The sequence below is a fragment of the Drepanopeziza brunnea genome (assembly GCF_022702325.1).
Source record: "Drepanopeziza brunnea f. sp. 'multigermtubi' strain 214-2 chromosome Unknown ctg19, whole genome shotgun sequence".
NCBI lineage: Eukaryota > Fungi > Ascomycota > Leotiomycetes > Helotiales > Drepanopezizaceae > Drepanopeziza > Drepanopeziza brunnea.
In genome coordinates this window covers 415,752-441,947 of record NW_027094082.1, presented here as the reverse complement: position 1 = coordinate 441,947, position 26,196 = coordinate 415,752, and the positions used below count along the sequence as shown (strand labels likewise).

General features: G+C 51.4%; 7 protein-coding genes across 8 annotated transcripts; 3 read left to right on the top strand and 4 right to left on the bottom strand.

The window, feature by feature from the left end:
• Positions 1-3: 3 nt before the first annotated feature.
• On the top strand, positions 4-1,259 carry L3040_008889 (uncharacterized protein; the record flags this gene model as incomplete). Its single annotated transcript, XM_066155753.1, has 6 exons — positions 4-15; positions 178-185; positions 253-331; positions 409-683; positions 751-838; positions 888-1,259. 6 exons carry the CDS (start codon positions 4-6, stop codon positions 1,257-1,259), a joined length of 834 nt encoding a protein of 277 aa, XP_066010046.1.
• A 1,481-nt stretch (positions 1,260-2,740) lies between these two features.
• L3040_008888 (uncharacterized protein) lies at positions 2,741-3,121 on the bottom strand (the record flags this gene model as incomplete). The annotated part of the gene is made up of 2 exons (XM_066155752.1): positions 2,741-2,861; positions 3,033-3,121. The coding sequence occupies 2 exons, from the start codon at positions 3,119-3,121 to the stop codon at positions 2,741-2,743; spliced, it is 210 nt and encodes a 69-aa protein (XP_066010045.1).
• A 632-nt stretch (positions 3,122-3,753) lies between these two features.
• L3040_008887 (uncharacterized protein) lies at positions 3,754-6,062 on the top strand (the record flags this gene model as incomplete). The annotated part of the gene is made up of 5 exons (XM_007292647.2): positions 3,754-3,804; positions 3,861-4,076; positions 4,133-4,236; positions 4,604-5,827; positions 5,879-6,062. 5 exons carry the CDS (start codon positions 3,754-3,756, stop codon positions 6,060-6,062), a joined length of 1,779 nt encoding a protein of 592 aa, XP_007292709.2.
• A 3,198-nt stretch (positions 6,063-9,260) lies between these two features.
• L3040_008886 (uncharacterized protein) lies at positions 9,261-14,039 on the bottom strand (the record flags this gene model as incomplete). Of its 2 annotated transcripts, XM_007292646.2 has the most annotated exons (3): positions 9,261-13,422; positions 13,484-13,714; positions 13,882-14,039. In XM_007292646.2, the coding sequence occupies 3 exons, from the start codon at positions 14,037-14,039 to the stop codon at positions 9,261-9,263; spliced, it is 4,551 nt and encodes a 1,516-aa protein (XP_007292708.2). The 2 variants fall into 2 exon arrangements, with proteins under 2 accessions (XP_007292708.2, XP_066010044.1); XM_066155751.1 differs by lacking the exons at positions 13,484-13,714; positions 13,882-14,039 and having other exon boundaries at positions 9,261-9,800.
• A 4,861-nt stretch (positions 14,040-18,900) lies between these two features.
• On the bottom strand, positions 18,901-22,572 carry L3040_008885 (uncharacterized protein; the record flags this gene model as incomplete). Its single annotated transcript, XM_007292645.1, has 4 exons — positions 18,901-20,621; positions 20,762-21,302; positions 21,416-21,854; positions 21,956-22,572. 4 exons carry the CDS (start codon positions 22,570-22,572, stop codon positions 18,901-18,903), a joined length of 3,318 nt encoding a protein of 1,105 aa, XP_007292707.1.
• A 337-nt stretch (positions 22,573-22,909) lies between these two features.
• L3040_008884 (uncharacterized protein) lies at positions 22,910-23,258 on the bottom strand (the record flags this gene model as incomplete). Its single annotated transcript, XM_007292644.1, has 3 exons — positions 22,910-23,033; positions 23,104-23,132; positions 23,181-23,258. 3 exons carry the CDS (start codon positions 23,256-23,258, stop codon positions 22,910-22,912), a joined length of 231 nt encoding a protein of 76 aa, XP_007292706.1.
• Positions 23,259-23,539: 281 nt separating this feature from the next.
• L3040_008883 (uncharacterized protein) lies at positions 23,540-24,628 on the top strand (the record flags this gene model as incomplete). The annotated part of the gene is made up of 4 exons (XM_007292643.2): positions 23,540-23,554; positions 23,617-23,856; positions 23,925-23,960; positions 24,050-24,628. The coding sequence occupies 4 exons, from the start codon at positions 23,540-23,542 to the stop codon at positions 24,626-24,628; spliced, it is 870 nt and encodes a 289-aa protein (XP_007292705.2).
• Positions 24,629-26,196: the final 1,568 nt, after the last annotated feature.

Sequence of the window (26,196 nt, the reverse complement as noted above, 5' to 3'; positions counted from 1 at the left end):
AAGATGACTACCGAAGTAAGTTTTCTCTCTCTCCTGCCGCATCCGCTTCACTACGTCGGCGCTGCCGTGTCGACCCCCCTCTATACCTAACTCGTCTTCCCGACCGTGTTTATACTATCGCTCTGGGCTTCTTCCATCTCTGCGAGGCAACCCGCTGACTCCTATCCACCTATCTAGCGTGAAAGGTACGAAACAAACCCAACAGCGCGATTCCGAGAGCCAATTTAATGCTGAGGCTAACTCCCGCCGCAGCAAGACCTTCCTCGCAAGACTTTGTGAGCAGGCCGAGCGTTACGATGAGATGGTTACATACATGAAGGAGGTTGCCAAGGTATGCGTTGCGCGCCTGCTGCCGACAGTCTTGATACTGGCCGACGGGATTGCGAAAACTGACGACGCGTGACGCAGTTGGGCGGAGAGCTTACCGTGGACGAGCGAAACCTGCTGTCCGTCGCCTACAAAAACGTTGTCGGAACCAGACGTGCTTCGTGGCGCATCATCTCCTCGATCGAGCAGAAGGAAGAGTCCAAGGGTACCGACAAGCATGTCTCCACCATCCGCGACTACCGTCAAAAGATCGAGACCGAACTGGAGAAGGTCTGCCAGGATGTTCTTGATGTCTTGGACGAGTCCCTGATTCCCAAGGCCGAGTCTGGAGAGTCCAAGGTTTTCTACCACAAGATGTAAGTCTTTATCGCATGTTGCGCGCTCAATACTTTGAGGCTTTTTTTGACAACGGTCTCTCGACAGGAAGGGAGACTACCACCGTTACTTGGCTGAGTTTGCTTCTGGTGAGAAGCGCAAGGTTGCTGCCACTGCTGCCCACGAGGCTTACAAAGTACCCGCTCCCAAACATCGTTCTCCTTGCGTTTCTAACTGGATCGCAGAACGCTACCGATGTCGCCCAAACCGAGCTCACCCCAACGCACCCCATCCGTCTTGGCTTGGCCCTCAACTTCTCGGTCTTCTACTACGAGATCTTGAACTCCCCAGACCGTGCATGCCACCTTGCCAAGCAAGCTTTCGATGACGCTATTGCTGAGCTCGACTCGCTCTCCGAGGAGTCCTACCGTGACAGCACCCTCATCATGCAGCTCCTCCGAGACAACCTCACCCTCTGGACCTCGTCGGATAGCGGAGAGCCCGAGGCTGCACCAGCTGAGGCACCAAAGGAGGCCGAGAAGGCAGTTGAGCCAGAGACTAAGACTGAGGCCGCTGAGCCAGAGACCAAAGCTGCTGCGCCAGCCACCGAATCCTAGATTTCCTCGATCTCGAATCTCCTCGTCTCATTGTCAAATGCTACTTGATCTTGCTGGAGTAGCTGGTGAACCTGGCCTGCTTGCTGGTGGAGTGAAGGGCAGCATTGGGGTAGAATGGGAGTTGATATGAAAAGCAGAACGAGCGGTTTTGCGAACTTCCATTGGCGATTTGCGAATACACCATCCTGCGAAACCTTGACGATCATGTTTCTCCTTTTATTTCCCGGTCGCGATGTCGTCTCTTCTCTCTTTGCGGTGCGTTCCTCGCGCCTGTCGTGGCGTGCTTTTGCAACGAGGTTCTCTCGAGCCTTCGGAAGCGGGAGGGCGTCTATTGATACTGGATTGCATGTTTTCTCACACCAAGAGCCTCAACGGCATATTGCGGTCTATGGGAGAGATTCTATTGGCAAAGGGATACTCGAATTCTCTGCTTTGGGCTTCTGCTGTTCGCCTTTTTCTGGGGTCTGCTTCTGAATCTTAGAGATATCCCTCGGATTTCTTGCGTAGTCTGGCAAACAAACACCTTCTACAATACCAAAAAACCCCCCACTGGATCGTCCCGGGTGTGAGGCTCCCATGAAGTGCGTTCTGCTCGTGATGAATGATATCCACTTCCATTCCCCTACTATCGCCGTCTCCGCTACGACAGTGCGTAGCTCTATGGTACAATATCTTTTCTACACTGAGCGACCTGCCTACTCGGTTATGCCCTTGTAAACCTCTCGCCGTTCCAGGGCAAGCAAGGCTGCCTGTCTGTCTGCTTGCCTCTCTTCTGAGGCGAGCGAGTATGTACTACGTCGCAGGCGTAAGTATTACCCCTCGAGGGTACGGAAAACAGGGGTTTTAAAGTGGAAACTAGACTTTTGAGGCACCCTCGAGGGGTAATACTTAGGCCTGTACCGTGGTACGTGGGTAAGTAAACGAGTGAGTGAGTAGTTAATGGTAAGATTAGGGGGGTGGGGGGGGGGGGGGGGGGGGGGGGGGGTCTGAGGAGATGGATATGTGTATAGAGAGAAGGTGGGGGAGGGGGGAGAGAGACAGAGAATTTGTTGTTGGAACGGAATGATAGAAGAAGAGAGGATAGTAAACAGAGTGGGGTTGAGGAGAGGAGAGGAGAGGAGAGGAGAAGGCTTGTATGGGTGGGTGGGTGGATGGATGGGTGGATAAATGGATGGAATATAGGGTAGGGTAGGGAGGGGATGTGTTTTGGGAGTCCGTTATTGTGTGTGTGTGCGTATGTCTATGGAATTTTAACAGCGGAGGTAGAATACGAGATTGGCTTGGACTTTGAAGTCTTTTTGTTCGGTGGGGAAGGGGAAGGGAGGGGAGGGGGACCGAGTGTGGAAGACGGTGGGTGTACAGCGAGCGCTATTGCAGAGGTATGAAATATAAATTTGGTGTAAGGACTGGGTTGAAGGTAAAATAATTGAAGGTAGAGAGACAGCTGGAAAATAGAGGATGATTGGTGGGAGAGGTAGAATTTATTTCATTGTTCTAAACCCCATAGGCACTTTGCACCAGTGTGACCCTCCGTACATGTATCTCCGAAACTCCTCAAGACCCAACACAGGTACCCAGGATTCTCCGTTCCGAGTAAGGATCCTGCAACGTTGTTAGCTACTAGTCGTGCTAAATATTCAAGCTGACAGGTAGAGTATTGGAGGCTTGCTCAGAGTCTAATTAAAAGTCCTCAAGGGGAATAGGACAGGGATAACTTGTATATCATCATGGTAGAGAGAGTGTGTTAACCGGCAGAGAATAGATGGTACGTACTGTGTGATAGTCCTGAGGCTAAAGTTGATCTGTGGGTTAGTTAGGCCTCTGAGGCCATAGAAGAGCCCCAATAACGCGCAAAGCAGCATGACCAAAGGAAAAGAAGAGGTTGCAGGTAAGCCAGAGCGTGAGGACAACATGTGAATAATCCGGACGCTGAGACTGGGACGAGTAGTCGAACTCTCATTAAGAGAAGTTGACTTCTGTCAGATGAAAGGGCAGGCGACAGCCCGACTCGTAGGAAAATGCGCGGGAGAATCGAGGAAGGAAACAAAATTTTCGGTTCGGACGAGAAGTAATCCTTTCGGTGCCTCAGAAATGGTCATGCTGTCCTTCATCGCTTTCTCAAAAGAGAAAACTGGGCCTCTTCCTATATTGATTGAGATCGTATCTCATCGTCATCATGGGCATTTGTAGTGAGTAGGAGAAGAAGAGAGGCTTGTGGATTGAGGGAGCGACAAAATTTATAGCACAAGACACTATTCTCTAAAAGTACTAGCGTTGGTGGCTGGCTAGCGCGGTCATCCGGCTGAATTCATTCCTGGAACGCGACAAACTACCTCCCGCCTTCGCTCCCAAACCTGCAGTTCTGACATCCCAAAGCAAGGCGGCACCGCGATCAATCCGATAAATTGGTAGAGCTCATCAACCTGTTTCTACAACCAGCGAGACCTCAAAGTACCGCCAACCTCGCGCTCGTTACCAAACCAACTTTGCGACTATGAGCGACTACGGAGGCGACGATGAGATCAAGAAGCTCAATGCCGAAGTTGTACGTTGCTTCGGAATCTGCCATGTTTCTCCTGATGCTTACACCTTTTTCTCTAGCTCGAGGACCCCGACAACTTTGAGCACTGGGAGAAACTTGTTCGCGCCGCGGAAGCTCTCGAAGGCGGACTAAACCGAAATTCAAGCCCGCAAGCCATTGCAACAACGCGCAGTGCCTACGATCGATTCCTCGCAAAGTTTCCTCTGCTATTTGGATATTGGAAGAAATATGCCGACCTGGAGTTCTCCATTGCTGGTACAGAGGCTGCTGAGATGGTATGGCTGTGTCCCTGCATAATGATATACCAACCCGGGTGCTGACCGTCTACCAGGTCTACGAACGAGGAGTCGCAAGCATCGCAACCTCGGTGGATCTGTGGACCGACTACTGCTCGTTCAAGGTCGAAACGAGCCATGATCCAGACGTGATCAGAGAGTAAGTATAACTGGACTCTTTCCTTCCCTTTTAACACAGACATCTGCCATGCGTCGCATGCTGCGCAATGATCGCACACACACACACAAAATACATTTGGAGAAACATTAATACAGGGTCGCAGACGGTGAGAACTGCCAAAGAGTCTCTCCCTGTTTGATACTCTTCTCACCCACATGATCAGGATATTTTCTTCTGCTATCACACGTTCGCATTTTACATCGTACCACTTTGCACAAGTATTCGGCCAGGACGGAAAATGAGGATCACTAGTTCAAGCCCACCTGCCCTTCCCGTATTTGCCATCCTTGCCACCTGAACTCCCTTCTGCTCCCCCATTGGAAACCCAGCTAACACTGCGTGATAGGCTCTTCGAGCGAGGTGCTTCTTGCGTTGGATTGGACTTCCTCTCGCATCCCTTCTGGGATAAATACCTAGAATTCGAGGATCGGGTAGAGGCGCAAGACAAAGACTTCAAGATTTTTACAATCTTGAGTCGTGTCATCGAGGTTCCTATGCATCAATATGCGCGCTACTTCGAGAAGTTCCGTCAACTCGCTCATGCCCGCCCTGTTACCGAGCTTGTTCCAGCCGACGTCCTGAGCCGACTCCGTACAGAGGTAGAATCAGAGAACGCTGCGACTTACCAAGCGGGGACTCAAGGCATCTCGGAGATGGAGGTTGAGCGCGAGTTGCGGACCAAGATCGACAACTTCTACCTCGAAACCTTCACCAAGACTCAAACAGAGACCACCAAACGCTGGACCTACGAGTCAGAGATCAAGAGACCCTACTTTCACGTCACCGAGCTTGACTACGCTCAGCTTGCCAACTGGAGAAAATACCTGGACTTTGAGGAGGCAGAAGGTGACTTCAACCGGTCGGTATTCTTGTACGAGAGATGCCTCATCACTTGCGCATTCTACGACGAGTTCTGGTTCCGCTACGCCCGGTGGATGTCTGCCCAGGAAGGGAAGCAAGAGGAGGTCCGGAACATCTACCAGCGAGCCAGCACCATCTACGTGCCAATTGTCAGACCTGGCATTAGGCTGCAATATGCGTACTTTGAAGAGATGTCTGACCGCTCGGATGTTGCTCGTGATATCCACGAAGCTATCCTGGACCGCATGCCGGGTCATGTCGAGACGATCATTTCTTGGGCCAACCTTGAACGCCGCCAACACGGGCTCGAAGCTTCGATTCAAGTCTACAAGGCGCAGATCGACAACCCTGTGGTCGACCTCTTCGCGAAGGCTGCATTTGTGGTGGAGTGGGCTATTCTCCTCTGGAAGATTAAGGGATCCGTGGAAGAGGCCCGCCAAGTCTTCCAAAAGAACCAGCAATGGTATCTCCAAAGTCGCCACTTCTGGGCCAAGTACCTCGAGTTTGAGATTGCTCAACCAACGAGCACCGAGACAGAGGCGGAGCATTACACCATCATCAAGCAGATCCATGATGATCTGATTAAGACTACTGGCATGAACCTCTCCACGAGGAAGGAGCTTACCAACATCTACTTCAGCTACTTGCATCAACGCGGCACGAAAGATGCCATGAAGGAATTTCTGCAAATTGACAGAGAGCTCAATGGGTAAGCCGCGTCTGAAGTGCACATTCCAACAAGATACTGACGTGTGAACAGCCCTCTCTCCGTCCAAGGACACTACGCCAAACCCAACGCCCTCACCAAAGGCCTAGAGAACGGCCACATGGTCCCAATCGTCGACGAAGTCACCCTCCGCAAGGGAGAAGTCCGTTATAGTAACTATTTCGAAGAGCGCCGCGATGTGCCTGCAAACGCGCAAGGTACTGCCCCTTTTGCTTGAGATACCCCACTTCTTACGACTTCCCCCTCCACGTCTTTGCGGGTGTTTCTCTGGTTCGGGTGACGGCTTGTACCATAGTAATCTTATCCTTTTTACGCTGCCTTTGCCTCCTTTTCAAGATCAGCTCTGGTAGTGGAGGATGGAAGGGGCATGGGGGAGGTGGTTAGCGCACGGGGGGAGGAGATATGTATGTTGGAGTTGCTGTACCTGTAATTAGCTTTGCCTTTTTCTGAGATGGCGATTTGATGCGTATGTCGCCTGTTCGATTCCCCATCTGGCCCAGCGGCACTTTTAGTAGAACAAAATGAAGAGAGAACGAAACCCAACCGGATCTTGCTTGGAACGTGAACGTGAACGCGAGCCAGGAACCGGGAGCAATGCGTCTTAGTGTGAGTCAAACTCGCTCTCTCTCTCTCTCTCAACCCAACCCAACTATCCCACCAACCATCTCACCAACTAACCACCCAACTCACCACCCAACTCACCAACCCCCAAATAAGCAGGTACCGACCCCTTAGACGAGCAGGCAAGCAAGCAAGCAAAATCAATCCCCCATTATTCTTTCCTAGTTTTTTCCTCTTTTTTTTTTTATTCCTTGTTGCCTTATTGTTGGCTTGTTAGCTTGTTAGCTTGTTAGCTTGTTGCTTTCTTTCTTTTCTTTTTTTTCTTTTCTTTTCTTTTCTTTTCTTTTCTTTTCTTTTCTTTTCTTTTCTTTTCTTTTCTTTTCTTTTTCTTTTCTTCTTCCCTTTTTCCACCTCCCCCAAACTCATTTTCTTCTTCTTACTTTTTTTTAAAAAAAAATAAAAAATAAAAAAGAAACTCGCCCCCTTCCTCCCAAGACTGAAGACTGAAGATGTAGGATAGGAGAGGATGGGATAACACGATGACAGTGATAATGACGGTGAGCGGTGACGGTGAGCGGTGACGGGGGCGGTTCTGAGCGGGTGAGGGGGGGGGGGGGGGGTTTCTGGGGGTCTCTTGGTGTAAATAGATGGGTAGAGATACCTTACATAGATAGATACATAGATACAAATACCAATACACATAAATACAGTAAGGTACACAGATAGGTTTCTCCAAGTGAGTAATCCCGTCCAAGGATAAATCAACAGATAAGCAACAGTCAAGTTCGGCGACCCTCTCTTTGACCCTTTCTTTTTTATCTTTCTACCGTTTTACGTGGTTGTTTGGTTGTTCGGTTGTTGTTATCGTTATCGTTATCGTATTGATCCACGTCGGGCGGGTAGGTATCCGAAACGCAAGGCTTGGGACCTTGGAGACCTCTTCTTACAAGGTCCGGCGACGTGCCGAGGAGAGGAATGAATATATATATACCAAGTACGATCTCATCGAGAGTCGAAACCACGTGGAGGAAAACAAACCAACCTCTCGTCAAATAGCTAGCTGAACACTCGTACACCCCTGAAAAGCAATCTATGATACTGTGCGTCGACTTTTCTCTCTTCTCGATAACGAGGTATCGACTACGGATGGCCCGACGGGCGGCCTCGATCCGTATAGTACCAACATCGTTCGCAGCCCGTGGATAGAGCCGGTGTGTGTGCAGAAGGCTCTTGCGGAGGCGCGATACCGTGTTTTCGATCCATCGAACTAAGCCCTTCCCATCCCATCCCATCTCTGATACACGTTCCCCCTCTATCGCAAATCCTCCTGGTCGTTTCAGTCGGTATGCCCGTCAGGTATATATAGATCGTAGTCGGCGTGGTATTCGAGAAGAAGGAAGAGGGAGGTGCGGAATCGCCGGTAAAGGAGAATCTTCGAAGAGACGTCGCATATCGATGATTCAATTTCGGCTCTCCAGACTCTTGTTCTCTCTTGCTACCGCAAGAGAAAGAAAGAAAAAGAGCTGAAGGTTCGTAAGGGGCACCTCGTACAGGTAAAGAATCGTATCCAGAAGGATGTTGACTGCCGAGTGGGAGTTTGAAAGTTAGTAGTTACCTAGGTATATATATATATATGTGTGTGTGTACGCTTTGCATCTCCTCTCTCCTCTCTCCTCTCCTCTCCTCTCCTCTCCTCTCCTCTCCTCTCCTCTCCTCTCCTCTCCTCTCCTCTCCTCTCCTCTCCTCTCGAGAAAGAGAAAGAGAAAGAGAAAGAGAAAGAGAAAGAGATCGAGAAAGACAAAGAGAAAAGAACACAGGAGTCATCTCAATACGTGGGAGCTTAGGATGCAGCAGCGGTGGGAGAGAAGGAGAGAGGGGGAGGAAAAAAGGGAGCCAGAGTACATTCATATGAGCGCGATAAATTCATCTTGATCGATTAATTGATTCATTGATTCTCACATCATCTCTCATATCATATCGACGCCCTAGAGCCTCGACTACATGCGTGCGTCGTAGACCTCCTAGCCATCCAAAATGACCGATCTGCCATTGGCATCCACCTACATGCATCCCCCCTCGCCAGGTGTTCGTCCATGCTCCCAGCCGGAGAAAATCCATCCAGCGAAAATGCTAACAAGCAATGCAGCTCAGCCAAGGCTCAAACTCAAACCAACTCCATACCGCTCAGATCCCATGCATGAAAAATCCGGCAAGATTGCCCCCTGGTTCGACTACTAATCGTACAATTACTTACTTGACGAGCCCTCTCCGCTCTCTCACAATTTGTGTTGTTCTGTACTGTTCTTCCACTCCACCCCACCGAGGAAATCACCAAGTGCGTGATGCAAAACACATGAACACAAAACACCACAACCGAGTCAAGAAGCAAGAATCTGAAAGGACGATCCGGGTATAACCTCCTCAAGTACGCTTATTGAAAGTACGTGCCGCTGGACTCGGGCAGTGGCCGCTGCTGAAGAAAAAAAAACAATTAAGAGTCGGAAGTGTGAAAATGCAGAAAGGTAGCGCCCAACGCATGTAACTATGCGGCCGTGAAATTATGTCGCGGCCAATGGCGTGCTATTATACATTGGCGTGCGCGTGTCGTGGAAGGGTGAAAGAAGGTATTGGTGACTCATTAATAATCATTGTATCGATCGATCGTAGGTGGCTCTGGCGCCTGGCCAGGTCGTTCAACGTCCTTACGCGTGGCCCAAGTTGTGGTAGGACGTTACAGATTCTGGCGCGAAAGCGAAAGACATAGAGGTGTCCGTCCCTCACTCGAAGAAAGCCAAGACCTGACGTGGTCTGTTGGATTACACTTCCTCATTCGAAAGCATCAGTGGAGAGCTGCCTACGAGAAGTCGTCTCTCATCTTGCTATTGCTCTGCTTCCGCGGTCCCAGCCCCATGCCGCCCATGTTCATCCCAAACATGCTGCTTTCGCGCCTCTTGGACTTGCTGCCTTGGAAATCGGAGCCATACTGCTGTTGCTGTCGGCTGTAGCCTGAGCTACTAGCGAATTGATCGTAGGATGGCCCGGCGAGAGTTTGCGGCTGCTGCGGCGTTCTGCCATATTCAGGGCCGGCCATGGTTGGGGCGCCCCCGAGTGATTCGTACGTAGCCTGGAGAGGTGTAAGGCCAGTATCGTAGTTCAGGCGTGGTGATTGCTGGTAGTGCTGAGGCTGTGGGAATCCGGGCTGGGATTTGGGAAATGGTTGCTGGTCGGAGGATGGAGTCGGCAGAGGAGCAGTCACAGTGGGTTCCACGGGTCCGTCGCGATCATCGGCTTCGTCTCCAAAGATGCCGTCGTATTGTTGCAAGAACAACGCGAAGACCGGAGCAGGGATATTGAGTGTGGGAGAGAAGACGATACCCACGTTGCGGACAGTCATCTTGTTGATGTCGGCGTTATTGATGATATTGATCAAGAAGCTGGCGAGATATCGAAGCAATGCGTTGTTGGCCCGTGGAAGTCGGTGGACAAGCCCTCTCAGGGCGCTGATTTTCTCCTTGACAGCGCGCAGTTCCGTGACGCCGACGAAGTCGAGATGGAGTTCTCTGGTCAAGATCGTGTTCGGCAGCTCTCGAAGGTACAGCTTGAGCAGCGAAGCGATAGCATGGATGTCGTAGTATTGATCTTCCGCGACGAGGTTGACATCTCCTTCGACATTGAAGCGTTCCCTCAACTGCTTGATGAGGACGTTGGATCCGCTCAACCTAAAGATACCTTCCTCTCCCGCAGCATTCTTGGCATCGAGGTATTCGATGCATCGGTAAACTACAGCCGGAAGCTCGATGTTAACATCGACTGGGTGGTTGTATCGCACCGCCTCCCCGAGAGGAGAGCCAAACACAGGTCGGATTGGCCCATGCTGATCGTACATCAGCTGCGAGAGATTGCTGCTCGAGTCGTTCGCCCCGTTATCATCGTCCGAGGCCCGAGGCTTCGATCCGAACCCGAAGAAGCTACGTTTCTTTTGCTTGACGTCTGACACAGGCCCGAGCGTGTTCTGCGGTCTGTTGCCCCAAGTGGAAGTGTCCTGGATGACTTGCGCGTTCTTCGGCGCCGAAATGGTCTTCATCGACTGCGAGTGCGGAACCTGGGCCATGGGATCCTTCTCATATCCATACGTCGGTGGCGAAGGGGTCTCCGAATTCTTCGGTCGCGCTCCGGACGGAGCCTGGCCCTGCTTCATGTTCTCATAACCGACGCCCCGCAGACCCTCTTCAGTGAGATTTGGAAGTGTCTGGCTTCTCCCTGGGCCAGCATACATCTTCTTCTTGGGCTTTACGCTGATATGTGCCGACCCGCGCGACTCCGTGCGATCATGCTGCTTCACGGTTGGACCGTAGTCATCGTCTCCTTCTTCCTTGTAATCAACATAGAGCAGGAGTGCCTCGACCCATTGATCCCGCTCCTGGTCACTCTCAGCGCAGAGAACATGTCTGACAAGACTGGACGAGTCCTTCCGCTTTGGCTCGAGGATCAGGAAGGCGTGGCGATACTGATTGTCGACATCTTCAGCGTCCGCCCGAGGCGGCGAAGTATTTTCGGCTTGCTGTTGCTGCTTGCCAATCTGAGCATGCTGCAGCTTGATCACACCCAAATGAGGTCCACCGGGAGAATCATAGTACTTGAAAACTGGGCCGTCCAGGACGAAGTATCGAGCCTTCCAGCCACCAAAATTCTTCCCTCTCTTCGTCAAGTAACCGTTCTTCAGAGGCCTACCCCCTGGTCCAGTCTTTAACGGGCTTTCGCTGGAGGGGTTACCACCAGGTATCATGTCGTCCGAATTTGGGGCCATGGTGTTTGTCGACAGGTATTTACAGATCTGCAATGCTGGTGCCGTGTCCATTCGCGTATCCAGTATCTCCTCGAGGTATCTATCTAATGCCGTTCGGCGCGCATCTACCTTCGCAGGTGCATGGCCCGTGAACAATGATCGATCCGGGGTCTTGGCAGTGAAATTATTCGATTGCTTCAGACTCTGATCCAGGTTGGCGAGGGACGATGAGTCCTTCTCCACCCTCCACAGTTCTCGGCCATCTGATCGGGCAAAGACTGCCAGTGTAAAGACTGGGTCTTCCTCCACATTGCGTGGAAACATGATACTAGCTCTTGAAGGCTTGAGGCGCGAGGATGCCACCTTGACGTGAATTGAAGGTAGGGCATTCGGCGGAAGCAACAGGTCAGGATACTCTTCAGTAACCAATCCTCTGTATATTGAGTTTGAGTCCGGACTTTGTTGAACAGGTGCAGGCCGATCCGGGGGGCTTGGATTCCCGCTCTTCTTGGTGACCACCAGAGGTTGAGGGGAGACGAGTACCAGAGGAGTGCCTCTCGGCGATTCTGGAGATCCAATCGACGACATTGGCGTGCTCGGCGGTAGTGGAATCGGTTGTCTGGGAGCTCTAGGTGACAAGGGAACCGCGCCTGGGAACGCGGCCACTCCTCGAGGAGACACTGGGGGGGAGTTGACGGTAGAAGACGGGTTAGACATGGATCGAGGGATTGAAGAGTTCATCGGCCTATCTACAGGTCGTGGACTCGAAGGCAACCCAGGGCTGAGCATTGGTGGAGCAATCAGGACCGACTCGTGACTTGTTAGTATGCCAGCCAGAGAGCCTGCGTTAGACTCGTGAGGAGACAAGTGGCGCCTGTGGGCACCCGGCGGCGAAATTTGGACAGTCAGTCGAGTGCTCGTGGGCATTGGGTCGGCCACATTTGCGAATGGGCCGTTTTTAGGAGTCACTGGCCGGGACTTCGACGTGCTCTCCCCGCTGTCCCTGGATAGACTTCTGATCTCCGCATCCTTCGCGGACGCAATCTCTCGTTCCCTATCATCTTCCTCTCTCGTCTTCCGGCGGCCTCGCTCAGTGAAAGCAGGCAGTTCATCGACGTCCAGGATGTCATCGTAATCAGAATCTGTTTCATCCCCAGCACCAGAAGAAGCCTGGCGCAAAAGGGGGCTGGTATCGGTCTTCTTACCCAGATCCAAAGGCGTCGGGGGTGCTTTTCTGGGCGGGGTTGGAAACGATTTCCGACCATCATCTGAATTCGGGGACGATTTAGTCGATTTTACAGGAAACCCTTGACTGGCGGGGGGTGTCCTTGGCGGCGGTACACTCGGTGGTGGTCCTCTCGGAGGGTCGGAAGCCATACTCCTAGATGGTGGTAGGGACGCACTATATGGTACATCTCTGGCCACTTCGTTTGCCATTCTCTGTTGCGGGCCAGCGTCGAACCCTGGACCCAGGGCATCTGGACTGTATTGTTGAAGAGCATTTTCCGTGGGGGGTGGCATCTTGTGGTCGGCTTCCACCATGTTCTGCACCGCTGGCGTCTGTATTTTCAATGTAGGAGGGGTGAGGGGATGTGAAGCCAAGACCACATCGATCGGCGAAGGTGGCTGGTCCGGTTGCTGGTCTCTCAGCCTGGCAGAGACGACGGCTTCCACATCACCCGCCTCCACCTCTGCTGATCTCGTGTCTGAAGCAATCGAGTCGGCTTCTGACCCCGATCCCTGGGTTGAGTCCACCGGGGAGGGATTCGAAATTGGTGCCAGACTCTCCTTCAGCTTCTTCCGGTACCGCTCCTTGTCCCTCAGTGCTCGCTCGAGATCCTTGTTGAGACCCAAGATCATTGCGCGTTGTTTGTCCACCAAGCGCCATAATTGCGAATTCTGTGATGTCTGCGACGCCTTCTCCTTCAACAGATATTGAATCACGGCTTCCGAGGACCCAGCTGCCTGTATAAGATTCGCAATGTCCAGAGACCCAGCTTGGAAATCTTGCGAGCCTGACTTGGAGTGTCCACCAGAGATCGAGGATACCGCCGAGTCGATCGACGTCGTCCGAGGAAGAGGTCCTCGAGCCATGTCGCCACGGGGTGCTGGACTCGACGCCATGGCTGTTCGCACACCTGGAGGGGGACCTCCTGAAGGCTTGGAGACTATGACCGGATCGGAAACGCTCCGCGAGGGACCATTCGTACCGTGTGAGGCGTGAGGATTGCTAGGCCGCGTTGTGAGTAGGCGAAGGAACGCATCATTGGATCGTGTAACTGTCTACCTACCTGCGTCTATCCCGCTCGGAACTCGATTCGACTGAGGAGTCTTTTGACCTGTAGAAGCTCTGCTCGGAGGCCAAGAGGTCGTCCAGACGCTCTTTCGGTGATAAAGGAGATGTGTATGAGTGATCGCCGGCGCTTCGAGCAAAAGTGGTTTTTGTTGGAGTGACGCTGCTCGGCGGCGAAGTAGCAGTTGTACTGATCTGGAGAGGACTAGGGGCAGCCTTGCGCAAAGACCTACAGATAAGAATTCCAAGTGTTAGCAATTGCAGGGCATCTTTCACTTCGATGTGCTCGGGGCGCTCGGGGGTGTGGGGGGGGGGGGGGGGGGGGGGTGGCGTCAGGGTTCGGTAGGTACTAGATTAAACTGCGGCCCCGCGCTGGCCTAAAAAAAAAACACACACCTGCTCGTCGGCTCTGACCCGGGCGATGCGTTGTTTGGAGAGTAGGCGTATGAGGGTGATGTTGTGGGGATGTCTTGAGGGGAGAGTCGCAGTTGGGGTTGGGATTGGTGGTGTTGAGGTTGAGGGAGGTGTGGGTTGGCATCGTTCTGTTGCGACATGGCCCACTGTCTGGAGTGTCTGGACTGGGACTGGGACTGGGACTGGGACTGGGACTGGGACTGGGACGCTGCTTCAGACTGCTGGACTGGAGACTGGAGGCTAGAGACTGGGAGACTGGAGACTGGAGACTGGAGACTGGAATAGGACGAGACAGGGCGAGACGGCGCCGGCACCAATGAATGGGCTGCGAGGGCAGACCAGCGTGCCTACGTTGGTTGTAGAGCGGCTCGTTCGGTGGGCGCCGAGGGGGAGTTTCGAAATGCCTGGTTGCGGTGTGATGGGCGTCGCACCTTCGCAGCAAGCACCGAGAGACAGGATTACACAGCCCACCGAGTCATGGTGGTGATGCTTGTACGTACGGTACGCAAGTCCGGACAGTTTGGAGGCCAGCCAAGCGACGGGGGAAATGCAGTTCGCTGAGGCGCGAGATGATCTGACGAGAGGGCCCGAACGAGGCTATCACAAGTATAATATAGTGAAGTAAGTAAAAGTAAGTAAGTAGTATGAAGGAGAAGAAGCAGAGGAGGGCGGAGGGCGGAGGGCGGAGGGCGGAGGGTGGAGGGTGGAGGGTGGAGGGACAAGGGCGAAGGGCGAAGGGAGAAGGGGAGGAGAAGCAATGAATGAATGCAATATCCGCGAGGCTGTCTGTCTGCCGAAGGCCTCGGCTAGCTGTCAATCAAATCAACCCGAAACTTATTTATCTGATCCAAGGAAACCTTTACCTTTCGGGCGGTTGTGTACGGTACACCGACCCTACGCACCAACCGACTACTACCGGTACTATCTACGAGCTACGAGCTACCTGAGGAGTAGGTATCTCCGTATCCTTTCCTGTCTCTATTTGACTACACACCTCCCTATCCATCTGCTCCAGTACACAAGTGCCCAACGACCTTCCTTCCATGCATGCACGAAGCGAGGAGGCATCTGACGGCATGATCTCTGTGTATCCAGATGTCCAGAGATCCAAATCCAAATCCAAAAATATAAGAATATAAGAATCCGAAAATCCACATATGCAACAATACAAAAATAGCCGACCTCGCTGGCTGAGATTACACGAGCGCCGAGTAAGACCAGAGAGGAGGAGAGGCGGCGGCGGCCTGCTGCAGCAGTTGCTGCAGGTACTCGGAATGCCTGACAACTCCGTGACCAGACTCGCTTGCTGCGCTGTACGGAGGATGTACGGCGCAGTCCTCTTCAATTCCATCACCACCACTCACTCTCCCGGGCGCGAGAGGTGATTAGGTACCACTCCGCTCTCTCCACTGGCGTGCTTGCCGGTCGGATAGCTCTGGCTCGTCAGGTAGGTCAGGTCTATATACATATATGTATAATATGTATAATATGTATAATATGTATAATATGTATAATATGTATAATATGTATAATATGTATAATATATGTAATATATGTAATATATGTAATATATGTAATATATGTTATATATATCGGTGGGTCGTTTGCGCGCGTATACAGTATTAGCGAGGACGGGGGCGGGATCGAAAAGACGGAGGAAAGGAAGAATGCGTCCGTCCCCGGTGCGACAAGGCCGTCCCCAAGAATCGGCAAGAGGAGGGGCGGCTCTCCAGGGGGCATCTAAGACATATGTAGTATGTACGTAGTATGTACGTAGTATGTACTGTAGTATCTATATCTGGCTTGGCCTGGCCTGGCACTCGACTGCAATCGTAGTCCGGGCTCTACGGAGCATCTACCGGTAGACAGTACTTATACGTACGTGGTATAGTACGTTGTACCTAGACCTACCTACCTACCTACCTACCTAACCTTTGGCTAACTTACCAGCTCGGAATCAAGCATCGCATCGCATCGCATCGCATCGCATGACACCGCATGACATCGCAGCCGTTCATGCCCCGCCTTCCCCCCCCGGAAGCTTATTATTAGGATGCAGTGCAGGCAGGCAGGCAGGCAGGCAGGCTGGCAGGCTGGCTGGCTGGCACCTGCCGAGTCGGCGTCAACCCCGGGCAGCCAACCCCGGTCCGCCAACCTGTCGTCATTGGCCTCCGGCACCAGTCCCGATCCGACCAAGCGCCGTGGCTGCTGGAGCTGAGGGCCCGTCTTCACCCGCACGCCGCACGGGAGACGGGTTCGTTTGAGGCAGAGATTATCGAGGTAATTTTAAAAAAAAGAAGGGAGCGCCCGCTTTTTCTGACCCCTCTCCACTTCTCCGGAATTTAGGCTCGCGGCTCGCCCAGCAGAGGAGGGTAAGTGGTATTACTTCGTACCTACTACAAGGAGAGTGCACCGCCTCTACCTGCGTGAAGCAGGATTGGATCGGATGGAACGGTCTGAAACGTTGGCCCCGGGTAGCAGCAGCAGCAGCAGCAATAGCCGCCGCCGTAAATATACTACGTAGATGATTTGGGATGAGAGACGTTCGGGTTCGGAAGCAGTTTGGGAATCAAGTTTCACAGTTTGGCTTTTCTGCGCGACAGTACAGTACGGACTGTAGTAGTCAGTAGGCTGCAAGTAGTAGTAGTAGTAGGCTGTAGTACCTACCTACTACCCCCTTGACCCCTATCCCTGGAATTCTACCGTACTGTAATAGTAGTATAAGAGATGCGCACTGACTACGACGGAGATAGGTTAAATTTGATTCGCGCCACTCTCCTTGGCAGCCGAAGCCATCCATCTACTCTGGACAGCTAGGAAGTATAACTACCTGTATCAACCTCTCTCGGTCACCGGGGATAGAGCCTCGCAATGTCTCCAAGTCCGAAAGAAAAACAACGACAAGGACCAAGAGATAGAGAGACTTGACGCTCTTATCCATTGTTTCGTTCAAATATTCCTCGCTTCCCTGCCTTCGGAAAACGGACACTGATAAAAAAAAAAAAAAAAAAAAAAAAACCCTTCAAAAGAAACAGGTCCCCGTCCATAAAGTGGGGAAACGGAGAAGGGTCCTCTCTGCATAGCCATACAGTACAGTAGGTAGGTAGCCATAGCCAAAGTCAAAGTCAAAGCCAGAGCCGAAGCCAAAAGCCCACCCGATGACGATCACAATCAAAGAGCCTTTACAGCTTCCGTCCCCCAATCAAGTAGCGTACACACACACACACAAATATAGTAAGTAGTATACACATACATATATCTATATATTACAAAACAACCATGAAACACCAACCAAAAACGGCAATCAAAAAACTCCTCTGCCGACCGGTACCAGAGAGAGAGAGAGAGGGTACCTAAATCCAAACACAGAGCTCTATACGGTACCGCTACTCAGCATCGAAACGCTCACCGCTTAAATCAAAAACACCGCCTAAATTAAAAAAGAGACTCTTTGATACGTAGGTAGGTAGTAGTAGTATAACGCTATCGAGGTCGCCAAGCCTCCCATATAGACATGCGCGGGAAGGAGAGGCCAGCCTGCCAGCCAGCCAGCCCGCCAGCCCGCCTGCCCGCCTGCCCGCCTGCCACCGCGACTAGCGCTCTACTACCGGTACCTACCTACCGCTACGTACCTACCTACTGTAGAACAACCAACCCGTCACGGGACACAAGTACCGGTAGCAAATCCACATCCCGCCCCTCCGCAAGTACTACCGTACCGGACTTGTACATTTACTACGTAGCAAGCAGCCCACGCTTCCACTGAGGCCGTCGTATATCAAACTCCTCAAATCAGGCAGCAGACAGCAAACAAACGCCCCCTCCTCTCCTTCAGAAAAAAAAAAAAAAAAAAAAAAAAAAAAAAAAAAAAACCACACTCCAATCCATATTTCCCCCCCCCCCTTCAAGCTTGCCCCCTCCACCATCCCCTATCCCAACCCCAACTCTCACCCCAACTCTCACCCAGAAAGGCTTATTTCTCGCCTTCCTCACTCGCCTTCCTCACTCACCACCATACCGCACACACATAGCACATAGCACATAGCACAACCAACCAACCAACCAAGCACTCAAGTAAAAACCATCCATCCCCCCATATACCCATATACCCATCCCCTCATATACCCATCCCCTCATATACCCATATACCCAAGTACTACTGTACTCTACCCCCACAGAGTTGAATACAGTAAATACAGTAAATACAGTAAATACAGTAAATACAGTAAATACAGTAAATACAGTAAATACAGTAAATACAGTAAATACAGTAAATACAGTAAATACAGTAAATACAGTAAATACAGTAAATACAGTAAATACAGTAAATACAGTAAATACAGTAAATACCGTATTGCTTCATTCGATTCATCTCACTTCATCTCACTTCATCTCACTTCATCTCACTTCATCTCACTTCCGCACGTACGTACGTAGTACGTAGTACCGGTACCGGTAGTATACCTACCTACCTACCTACCTACCTACCTACAGTACCTACAGTACAGGCTTCACTAGCGTCGAGGCTCATCCCCCCTTTTTCCTTTACCCTTTACCCTTTTTCCTTTTTCCTTTACCCTTTTTCATTTTCCTTTCATTTTCCTTTTATTTTCCTTTACCCTTTTCCCTTCCCCTTTTCCTTCCCCTTCCCCTTTTCCTTACCCAGTTTCGCCTAGTCACCCATATACTACTACTACCTGCACACCTGCACACCGGCACACCCGCACCCCGGATCGGATCAGCAGCCAGAGCCCATCAGCCCATCAGCCCATTAGCCCACCCCGATGGGAAAATATTGAACCCAATTCTGACTCCCTAATTATCCCACGATTCGTAAGCAGTAGGCCGAGCAGGGAGAGAAGACAAATGCGTTCATTCATCAAGGCAGATTGGATGGGCCCCCAGTCTGACCGGTGCGGCAAGGTCACCTGCGCTACCAATACATCGGGAAGCCATGACAGTCTCACCCCCTTCCCCCCCCCCTCGTTTCCCACCGGTTTCTTAAAGGCCAACCGGCGGATCATAGCCACCGTGTCGCTCCTCGTCACCCTCGGCCCCAGAATCGCTCTTCAGATCACTCGCCGGTTCAACAAAGACGCCCTGATCCCCAATAACAAAATCCTCTCCAATCCCCACTTGTTCTTGCCGTCTCCGCTCCCTCACCGCCTCCCAAGCTCTGACTTTGTCTCGCCTCTGCTTCGCCGCTCGTCTCGCTACGCCCGACAGCGTGTTGACCCCGAGCCTGTCAAAGATGCTGAGAGCGGCCAGGAACTTTCGAACACTGGATCCTGTCTGTTCTTCAATCCATCTGTCAATATCCTCGTCGCAAGCGGCAGCTGTGACTACGTGTAAGCCCTTGAAGACATCCTTATTTTTTAACTCGCCAGGTTTGGGAGTGTAACTATCGACCGAGGACGCCGTAGCCGAGCTTGTCAGGGAAGCTACCTCATCTGCAGGGACGTTGCGCCTCCACGTCGGTTCCGCCCTGAAACCGAGTCTTGGCAGGGAACGTCGTTTCACCGGGTCGGCGACAGCTTCTTCTACACGACGGGCATCAGCAATTGTTACAATGCCGTTGTCAGGGAGGAGGGCGAACATGTCGTCAGGGGTTTTCGGGACAGTCAAGAGAATGCAAAACGAGCTCTGTGAAGACTTACGTTTGGCAAGTTCCTCTATTGCCTTTTCGACCGTACTTTGCACTTGAGCTCTTTCCGGAGAAGCATAACTTCGGGGAGACTCGGGTAGTACATTATCCACGGTTGGAGGACTTGGAACTTCCTCCGGGCCTGTCCAAGCTGTGGCAGGAAGAATTGGCCGAGTTGATCTGCTGGACGCATCCATGTAATATACTTCGACGGGTGGTACTTCCACCGGGGAAACGGAAGTGGCTGATATAGCAGCAGAAACCTGTCTCGACGGGAAACACTGCTGACACTGGATAGATCCTCTCGCAGTGCAAGCATGCATCCGACTCGTCACAGGGTGCGAGGCTTCTGGTTGTGGTCTCGGCTCGGGAAATAGCTGAGGTTCTGGCTGCACCTTTGACCGATCCAAGGGTCCAGCACATTGAGCACATACTGGTGGCGGCGCACACCTGGTGCATAGTGGCGGAGACGGTGGATTTCGTCCGGCCTGATAACACTCAAGTTTGGCAGGATGAGTACTGGGTTCCACTGGATCCATCAGAACCTGAGTCCACTTTCGCCCCCTCTCCTCAATACTTTTTGGGTGACTTCTGTATACTCGAGGTGCCTGATAAGATCCGTCTGGTTGAGTGGGCGCCGTTAGGAATGAAAAATTGCGGGTGCGCTCTCCGGGCTTTGCATCAGGTTGGAATGAAGGGTTTTTGATGTGGTCGGTTATGGGCTTCATCTCTTGAACACCAGAGCCTGGCTCCGGCTCAGAATCAGGGCCTATGGTTTGCGTTCCCTCTCCCACCCTTTTCCACATCAATCTCGATGGCCGAGATGATCTCTGTGGTGGAGCTGAGACAAGGGGCTCCTCGGACTGATGGACACAATCAGCATTGGATTGGTTTGCCTTCAGTGAAAAATTATTGCTAGGATCGCTAAGGAGCGGAGACCGTTCGAGACTGTACTGGTCTGCATGGCGAGAGACTGCTGTAGTAAATTCTGTCTGCGTTCCCATATCCTCATAAGCCGGTTGGGCACGATCTACCCGTCTGCTCTTTTCAGTAGGTCGAGGAGGAACAGTAGGCTGGTCTGTAAATTGCCAGATCAGTAAGAGAACTACGGGAAACTATTTTCGGAACCACACAGTATAGCTTTCACGACATAACACATTTGCCATGCAGAGCAATAAGCCGAGAAGTCGAAAGAAAAGAAAAAAATAAAGCACTTACCTTTCCCTGTAAGGACATCTTCCTTCCTCTTATCCAGAGACTCGACGATATCAAAATTTTCGACCCAGCCAGTAAGAGGAGTAGAGAATTTCCGTTCCTCTACCTTCGTAGAAACAACACTCCTTTTCTGAGTGGGAGATCTCTCAGGTGAAGACTCAGGTCGGCTGAGCCATGGGAGAGACTTCTTCGTCGTCGGCTGAGGTGGTGATGGAGGAGGCCTTACCGGCGCTTGCCTCCGTGAAGCGTAGAGCTCGTGCGGAGGAGTAAACCCAATGATTGTATGATCGGATGAAGTTTCGGATGGCGATTTTGCTTTAACTTTCGGTCGACCATAACTTCTTTCGTGAGGCGGAGTCCAGCCGAGGACAGTACTGCCCGTAGACTGAGACGCGTAGGATGCATGTTTATTCCTCGAAGCACTTTGCGTATTCGCTTGGGTTACTTTGGCCTTGTAGCTATTCTTCGCAGGCGATGATCTCTTTTGTTCGACCTTCTCATCTTTCGAGGGTGTTGGTGGAGGCGTCAAGCCCTTTGGCAACTTCTATATAGCGAGCGTGTCAGTATCACAATCGACATGTTAGGGAGTACCGGGACATCTCTTGAGATGATCCTGGGAATACAGGATTGGAGTAAATGGGTTTCCCCGCTACATACGGCCATTCCTTTCTGCTCAGCCGATGTGACAGAGAGCCCAGCTGCTCGGAACTCTGATATGTAAGGCTTGAGCTCTTGAATAGTATGTGCCGAGATGCTTGTCGATGAAGGTGACGACACAAGAGATTCCCTAGAAGGTAACTTTGCCGCATGCAAATACAATTCAATTCCCTTGGTAAACCTGGCAAGCGCTCTTTTCTGGCTGGGACTGCGAGAGGCGCTCTCTGATACCAGAGTCTGGACAATAGACTTTAGGGAAGCAGAAGATCGTCCATGAGCTTTGGAATTTCGACTGTAATCCTGGACGGCTTCCCAGAACTCTGGAGAGCCAACACCCTTGGTTTTTCGCCCTGACGATACTCGTGAGGTCGGTTTTCGGAGAGTATTTTGTTTGAACTGAGGCCGGGCAGACGATATACGCCTCTCTGGATTGGATAGACTACCTTGACGTCAGTCGTTATCATGAATGGGGATGTTCCGAAACAGAACAAAATGTGTCCCTAGAAGATCCTGGGTTGTCAAGAGTTTATCAGTACGTACAATTGCGTAGAAATGCGATTACTAGCTTTCCGAAGGGGTATCGAGTGTTGGGCAGAGTATAATCGATCAGGATTGAACGAGTACTTCTGCGGATACGGTGCTGTCCAGTATGCGGGCGCCTTGGAAAGACTCCTCAACGAATAGGCTTCGGACTTCTTAGGTGGTCTCACCCGTCTCGCAGAAGTGCTTGCCGGACCGTCGGTTGAGTGAAAACCAGAGTCTTCAGGGGATTCTGGTCGGAATACAGTCCGCCGCGCTAAGGCACGATATCCGGACCCAAAGGTGGCCCCAGTAGTGGCTTCGCTTGCAGGTTCTGCCCCTGATATAGCCCGCCTAAAAACTTCTATACTGTGCCTTGCCCGAACAGAAGCACGTCCTTGAGAGCGCACGACGTAGGAAGCAGCTCTCGAGGCTGGTGCTCGTCGACGACGGAATTGTATTCCAAAAGGCCAATTCCTGTTCTCCTTATCGTTCGGGATCCTGAGGATTTTGGAGTTCTGCTCAGAACTGGTTGAGCTTCGAGTATGGATCGAGTCAGGACGGGTCGAGACGACGCGAATTCGTGGCAGATGGTGATAAGGATAGCCCTTCCAATGAATATCAAGATGATTGAGCATCGTAGATTACGAAAAGAGCCGGTAAGGATTCATCTTAGGTAGAGAAACGAGGAGAATTGGCTTGGTGGAACGAGGGGTCGAGGTCTCACCCTGAGGAAGTTGCTCCTTCCATAGCTCTTGCCTCCGAGTGTATCTTGAGCGTAGGTAGACCTTTTCTTAAACTCTTAGGACTTGAAATTTCGAGTGTCCCAGGGCTATAGAAATTTTTGAAAATTGGCCTTGAAAATGGTATGGATAGCGGGTGCGGACCTCCAGAATAAGACCCTCAACAAGCCAGGTCTTTGAGATGTAACCATAGTCTCATGGAAACATTAACTGTGCCAGCGGAGTTTATCAATCATCGTATATCTTTGATCCTAGGAGAAGAGTACATCTCGAGCTGTCTTTGCCCCTTGCGCATCAGATACTCAATAGCACTGAAATCCTTCTTGTCGAGGCCTATGGTCTTGTTGAACTCATCCCTAGCACAATTAGCTATTGATATAACTCAGCCAAAGGAAAAATCAACCATGCCATCAGAAGGCTACTAACCTCGCATACTTCTCAAAGTGTATCCGCGCCTTCAACCGTCAGTGAAATGATTGATTTCTTAATCGAAGTCCACTCACCTCACCCTTCGTCCTGCACACCCGCAGACATTGCCGATAAAGCGACAGCACATCTCTCTGTAATCCGGATAATCTCATGCTGAATCTGGACGTCGTAATTGCTCTTGGAGATCCTGATGTTCGCAAATTGAGAGGGTCAATAAGTACGAAGTGAACTTTGCATGACGGCTCCATTCCGAAAAAGCTGCAGGGATCAAAAGCTCCGGCCGAATGTGGGGGTGGGGGAGGTCCAGTGACAGATATTTGGACGTGATAGAAAAACCAATACATACTTCGTAAAAGGACAATAATTCCAGGAGCAAAATCTGTGAACTTGGACACTCTGCCTCTCTGAATATCTACAGAAATCAATCGGCAAAATGTCATCATTTTCCGTAAGTCAAACCCCAGGCCCCCTCTTCTCTGCAACCAAAACTCACAAGTCACAATGCTCCAGAGACTCGTCCGTTTCCTTGCAAAGGACGGCAGGACATACTACGGCGATGCTATCCTCCCCAAGGGAGTCACAGATATAGCGGAGGCAACACAAGCCAGAGTTATCCGTGGTCCTATCTTCGGAAAACACGATGTCACGGATCAAGTTGCTGATATTCGACTCTTGCTTGCCCCGCTAGCGCTGGAAGATGTCAAGACTGTGCGATGTTTGGGTCTCAACTATGAGCAACATGCTAAGGAGGTGTGTCTCCGTACTTGATTTCATGTCATACAAAGAAATAGATATGTATATATATTGACAACCCCTAGTCCAACATGCCCATTCCCAAATTCCCCATCCTCTTCGTAAGTCCCTTGTCCTTCGCTTATCAAGACTAATGTAAATATATATATATATATATATATATATATATATCTCACACACTATCTCACAGTACAAACCCATAACCTCACTCGCCGGGCCCACAGACCCCATCCCCATTCATCCTCTCGCACAGCAAGGCTCCGGTCTAGACTACGAGTGTGAACTTGTCGCCATCATAGGCAAGCCCTGCTCTGACGTCCCCGAGTCCTCAGCCCTCGACTACGTCCTGGGCTATTCGATCGGCAACGATGTGTCGCACCGCGACTGGCAGATCAAGCACGGTGGCGGGCAATGGTCTCTCGGCAAAGGCTTCGACGGGTGGGCGCCCTACGGCCCTGGTATTGTGTCCAAGAACCTGATCCCAGACCCCCAAAACCTCCGCATTTCTACCAAAGTCAATGGCCAGACAGTACAGGACAACAACACGCGCGACATGATCTTTGGCGTGGCGAAGACTATTGCTTTTCTGTCTCAGGGGACGACGTTATTGCCAGGTGATTTGATCTTTACCGGCACGCCGCAGGGAGTAGGCATGGGGATGAAGCCGCAGAAGTGGCTGAGGGATGGTGATGTGGTGGAGGTCGCGCTGGAGGGCGTGGGGACTTGTGTTAACAAAGTTGAGTTTACGAAGGAGAAGCCGAAGCTGTGAGACTCTTGTCCGGTAATCCTGCTGAGATCTGCACATGGAAAAAAATCGCGATAGCTTGACTTCCTCCAGGATTCATCACAACTTTGCCTCGCTTAGTCTTGGTTTTAGGCTATCGAAATAGTCTCCTCGTCCTTCCTTGTGAACACCTGCTCAGAATCCCCAGGTTTAATCCAGAACTTGAACTTTCCTACCTGCGCATGTCTGCTGCTATTCTCGGCTGTCAAACAGGTCAGAACAAGCCCATACCCTGACGAGTCATCTTCTCCGCCCTGAAGACACTACACCGGCCCGGTCAAGATCTGCGCCGCAATAGCTAACACCGGATCCGCGCTTAGCTCTTCCGAGCACTTCGACCACAATAGGCGTGGCTGGAAGTGACATGAGATTTCCCAGATCTGACGTATATTCTCTCCAACGGTCCTCCAATTTTACATGTATGCGTAAGCTACCTGGACGTAAGGCACCGCTGAGGGCGCGTCCATAAAGACCTCCAGCACAGTCGCAATGCTTCCTAGTCGAAGCTTGCAATCCTGCCGGCAGCACCCAGAGAAGGATACAATGGCATCGAACGCTGCCCGTGACCAGCTAGGTGCTCCGTTACCCGTACGTATCCGATATCGAGCATTCGATTGGAGATAACCCATTATGTAGAGTACAGGGCCGAGAAGAGCAGGCTGGACTTCCACAGGCCCGCCGCTCACTCAGCATGTATCTCTTTCTGTCCTCAAGAACCCAGCAACTGGGGAAATCATCGCTGCTGGAAGAACCTTCCCGCTCGGACTAGTCTTCAACTGGTGAGTACCATGTCCCCAGCACGTCGGTGACTTCGTCCATAGATCGATGGTGCGGCTGGATGATTGAAATATCTTCCCTGCTGCAGGAATTCGTTTCCCTGGACTCGGAACAATGGACTTTCTGTTTCCTCGAGTTGCAACTCGTCCGTGACATGATGCTCTGCCTGCGTGTTGAAGGACATAGTTCATGAGGCTGGCATTGAATCCAACTATTCTCCCAGGTGCTGTTACAGACACATAAACGAAGGTCTGTTCCTGATCTACCTCGCGAGCAAAGAGAGCAAAAGCGATAGCTTACATGCCTACCAACTCTAGTTTTGACATCGAATGCCCACTTCCACGAGCAGATGCTTTTCCCGTCCAGCCATTTCCGAGTCGATCACTCCAGATCTCGCTACGGTATGTCGCGAATTAGCAGTAACCTTTCAATGCTCCCATTACAAAAAGAAAAGTAGCAAGCTTTCCAGAGGGGGTCTGGAAAATCTTGTAACGATTAGCATTAAAGACTTTGCGAATGGAACAACCAATTTTGATATACTATCCGGAAATCACCAGACTTGGATACTTTTATTGTTGACTAACATCCTCGCTAAATCAGCCCAGAGCACAACCTTCCAGGCCCCCCTACCCTCCTGATCAGCAAGCAACCGAGGACATCCCAAAAAGAGGTTCTCGAATTTCAGCAGCATCACACCAACAGTCGTAAAAACAAGTAGTATATTCTCGCGCCCGAGCTCTCGGTGAAGTAAAGTAGTAAGTAAGCCATTGGTTCCT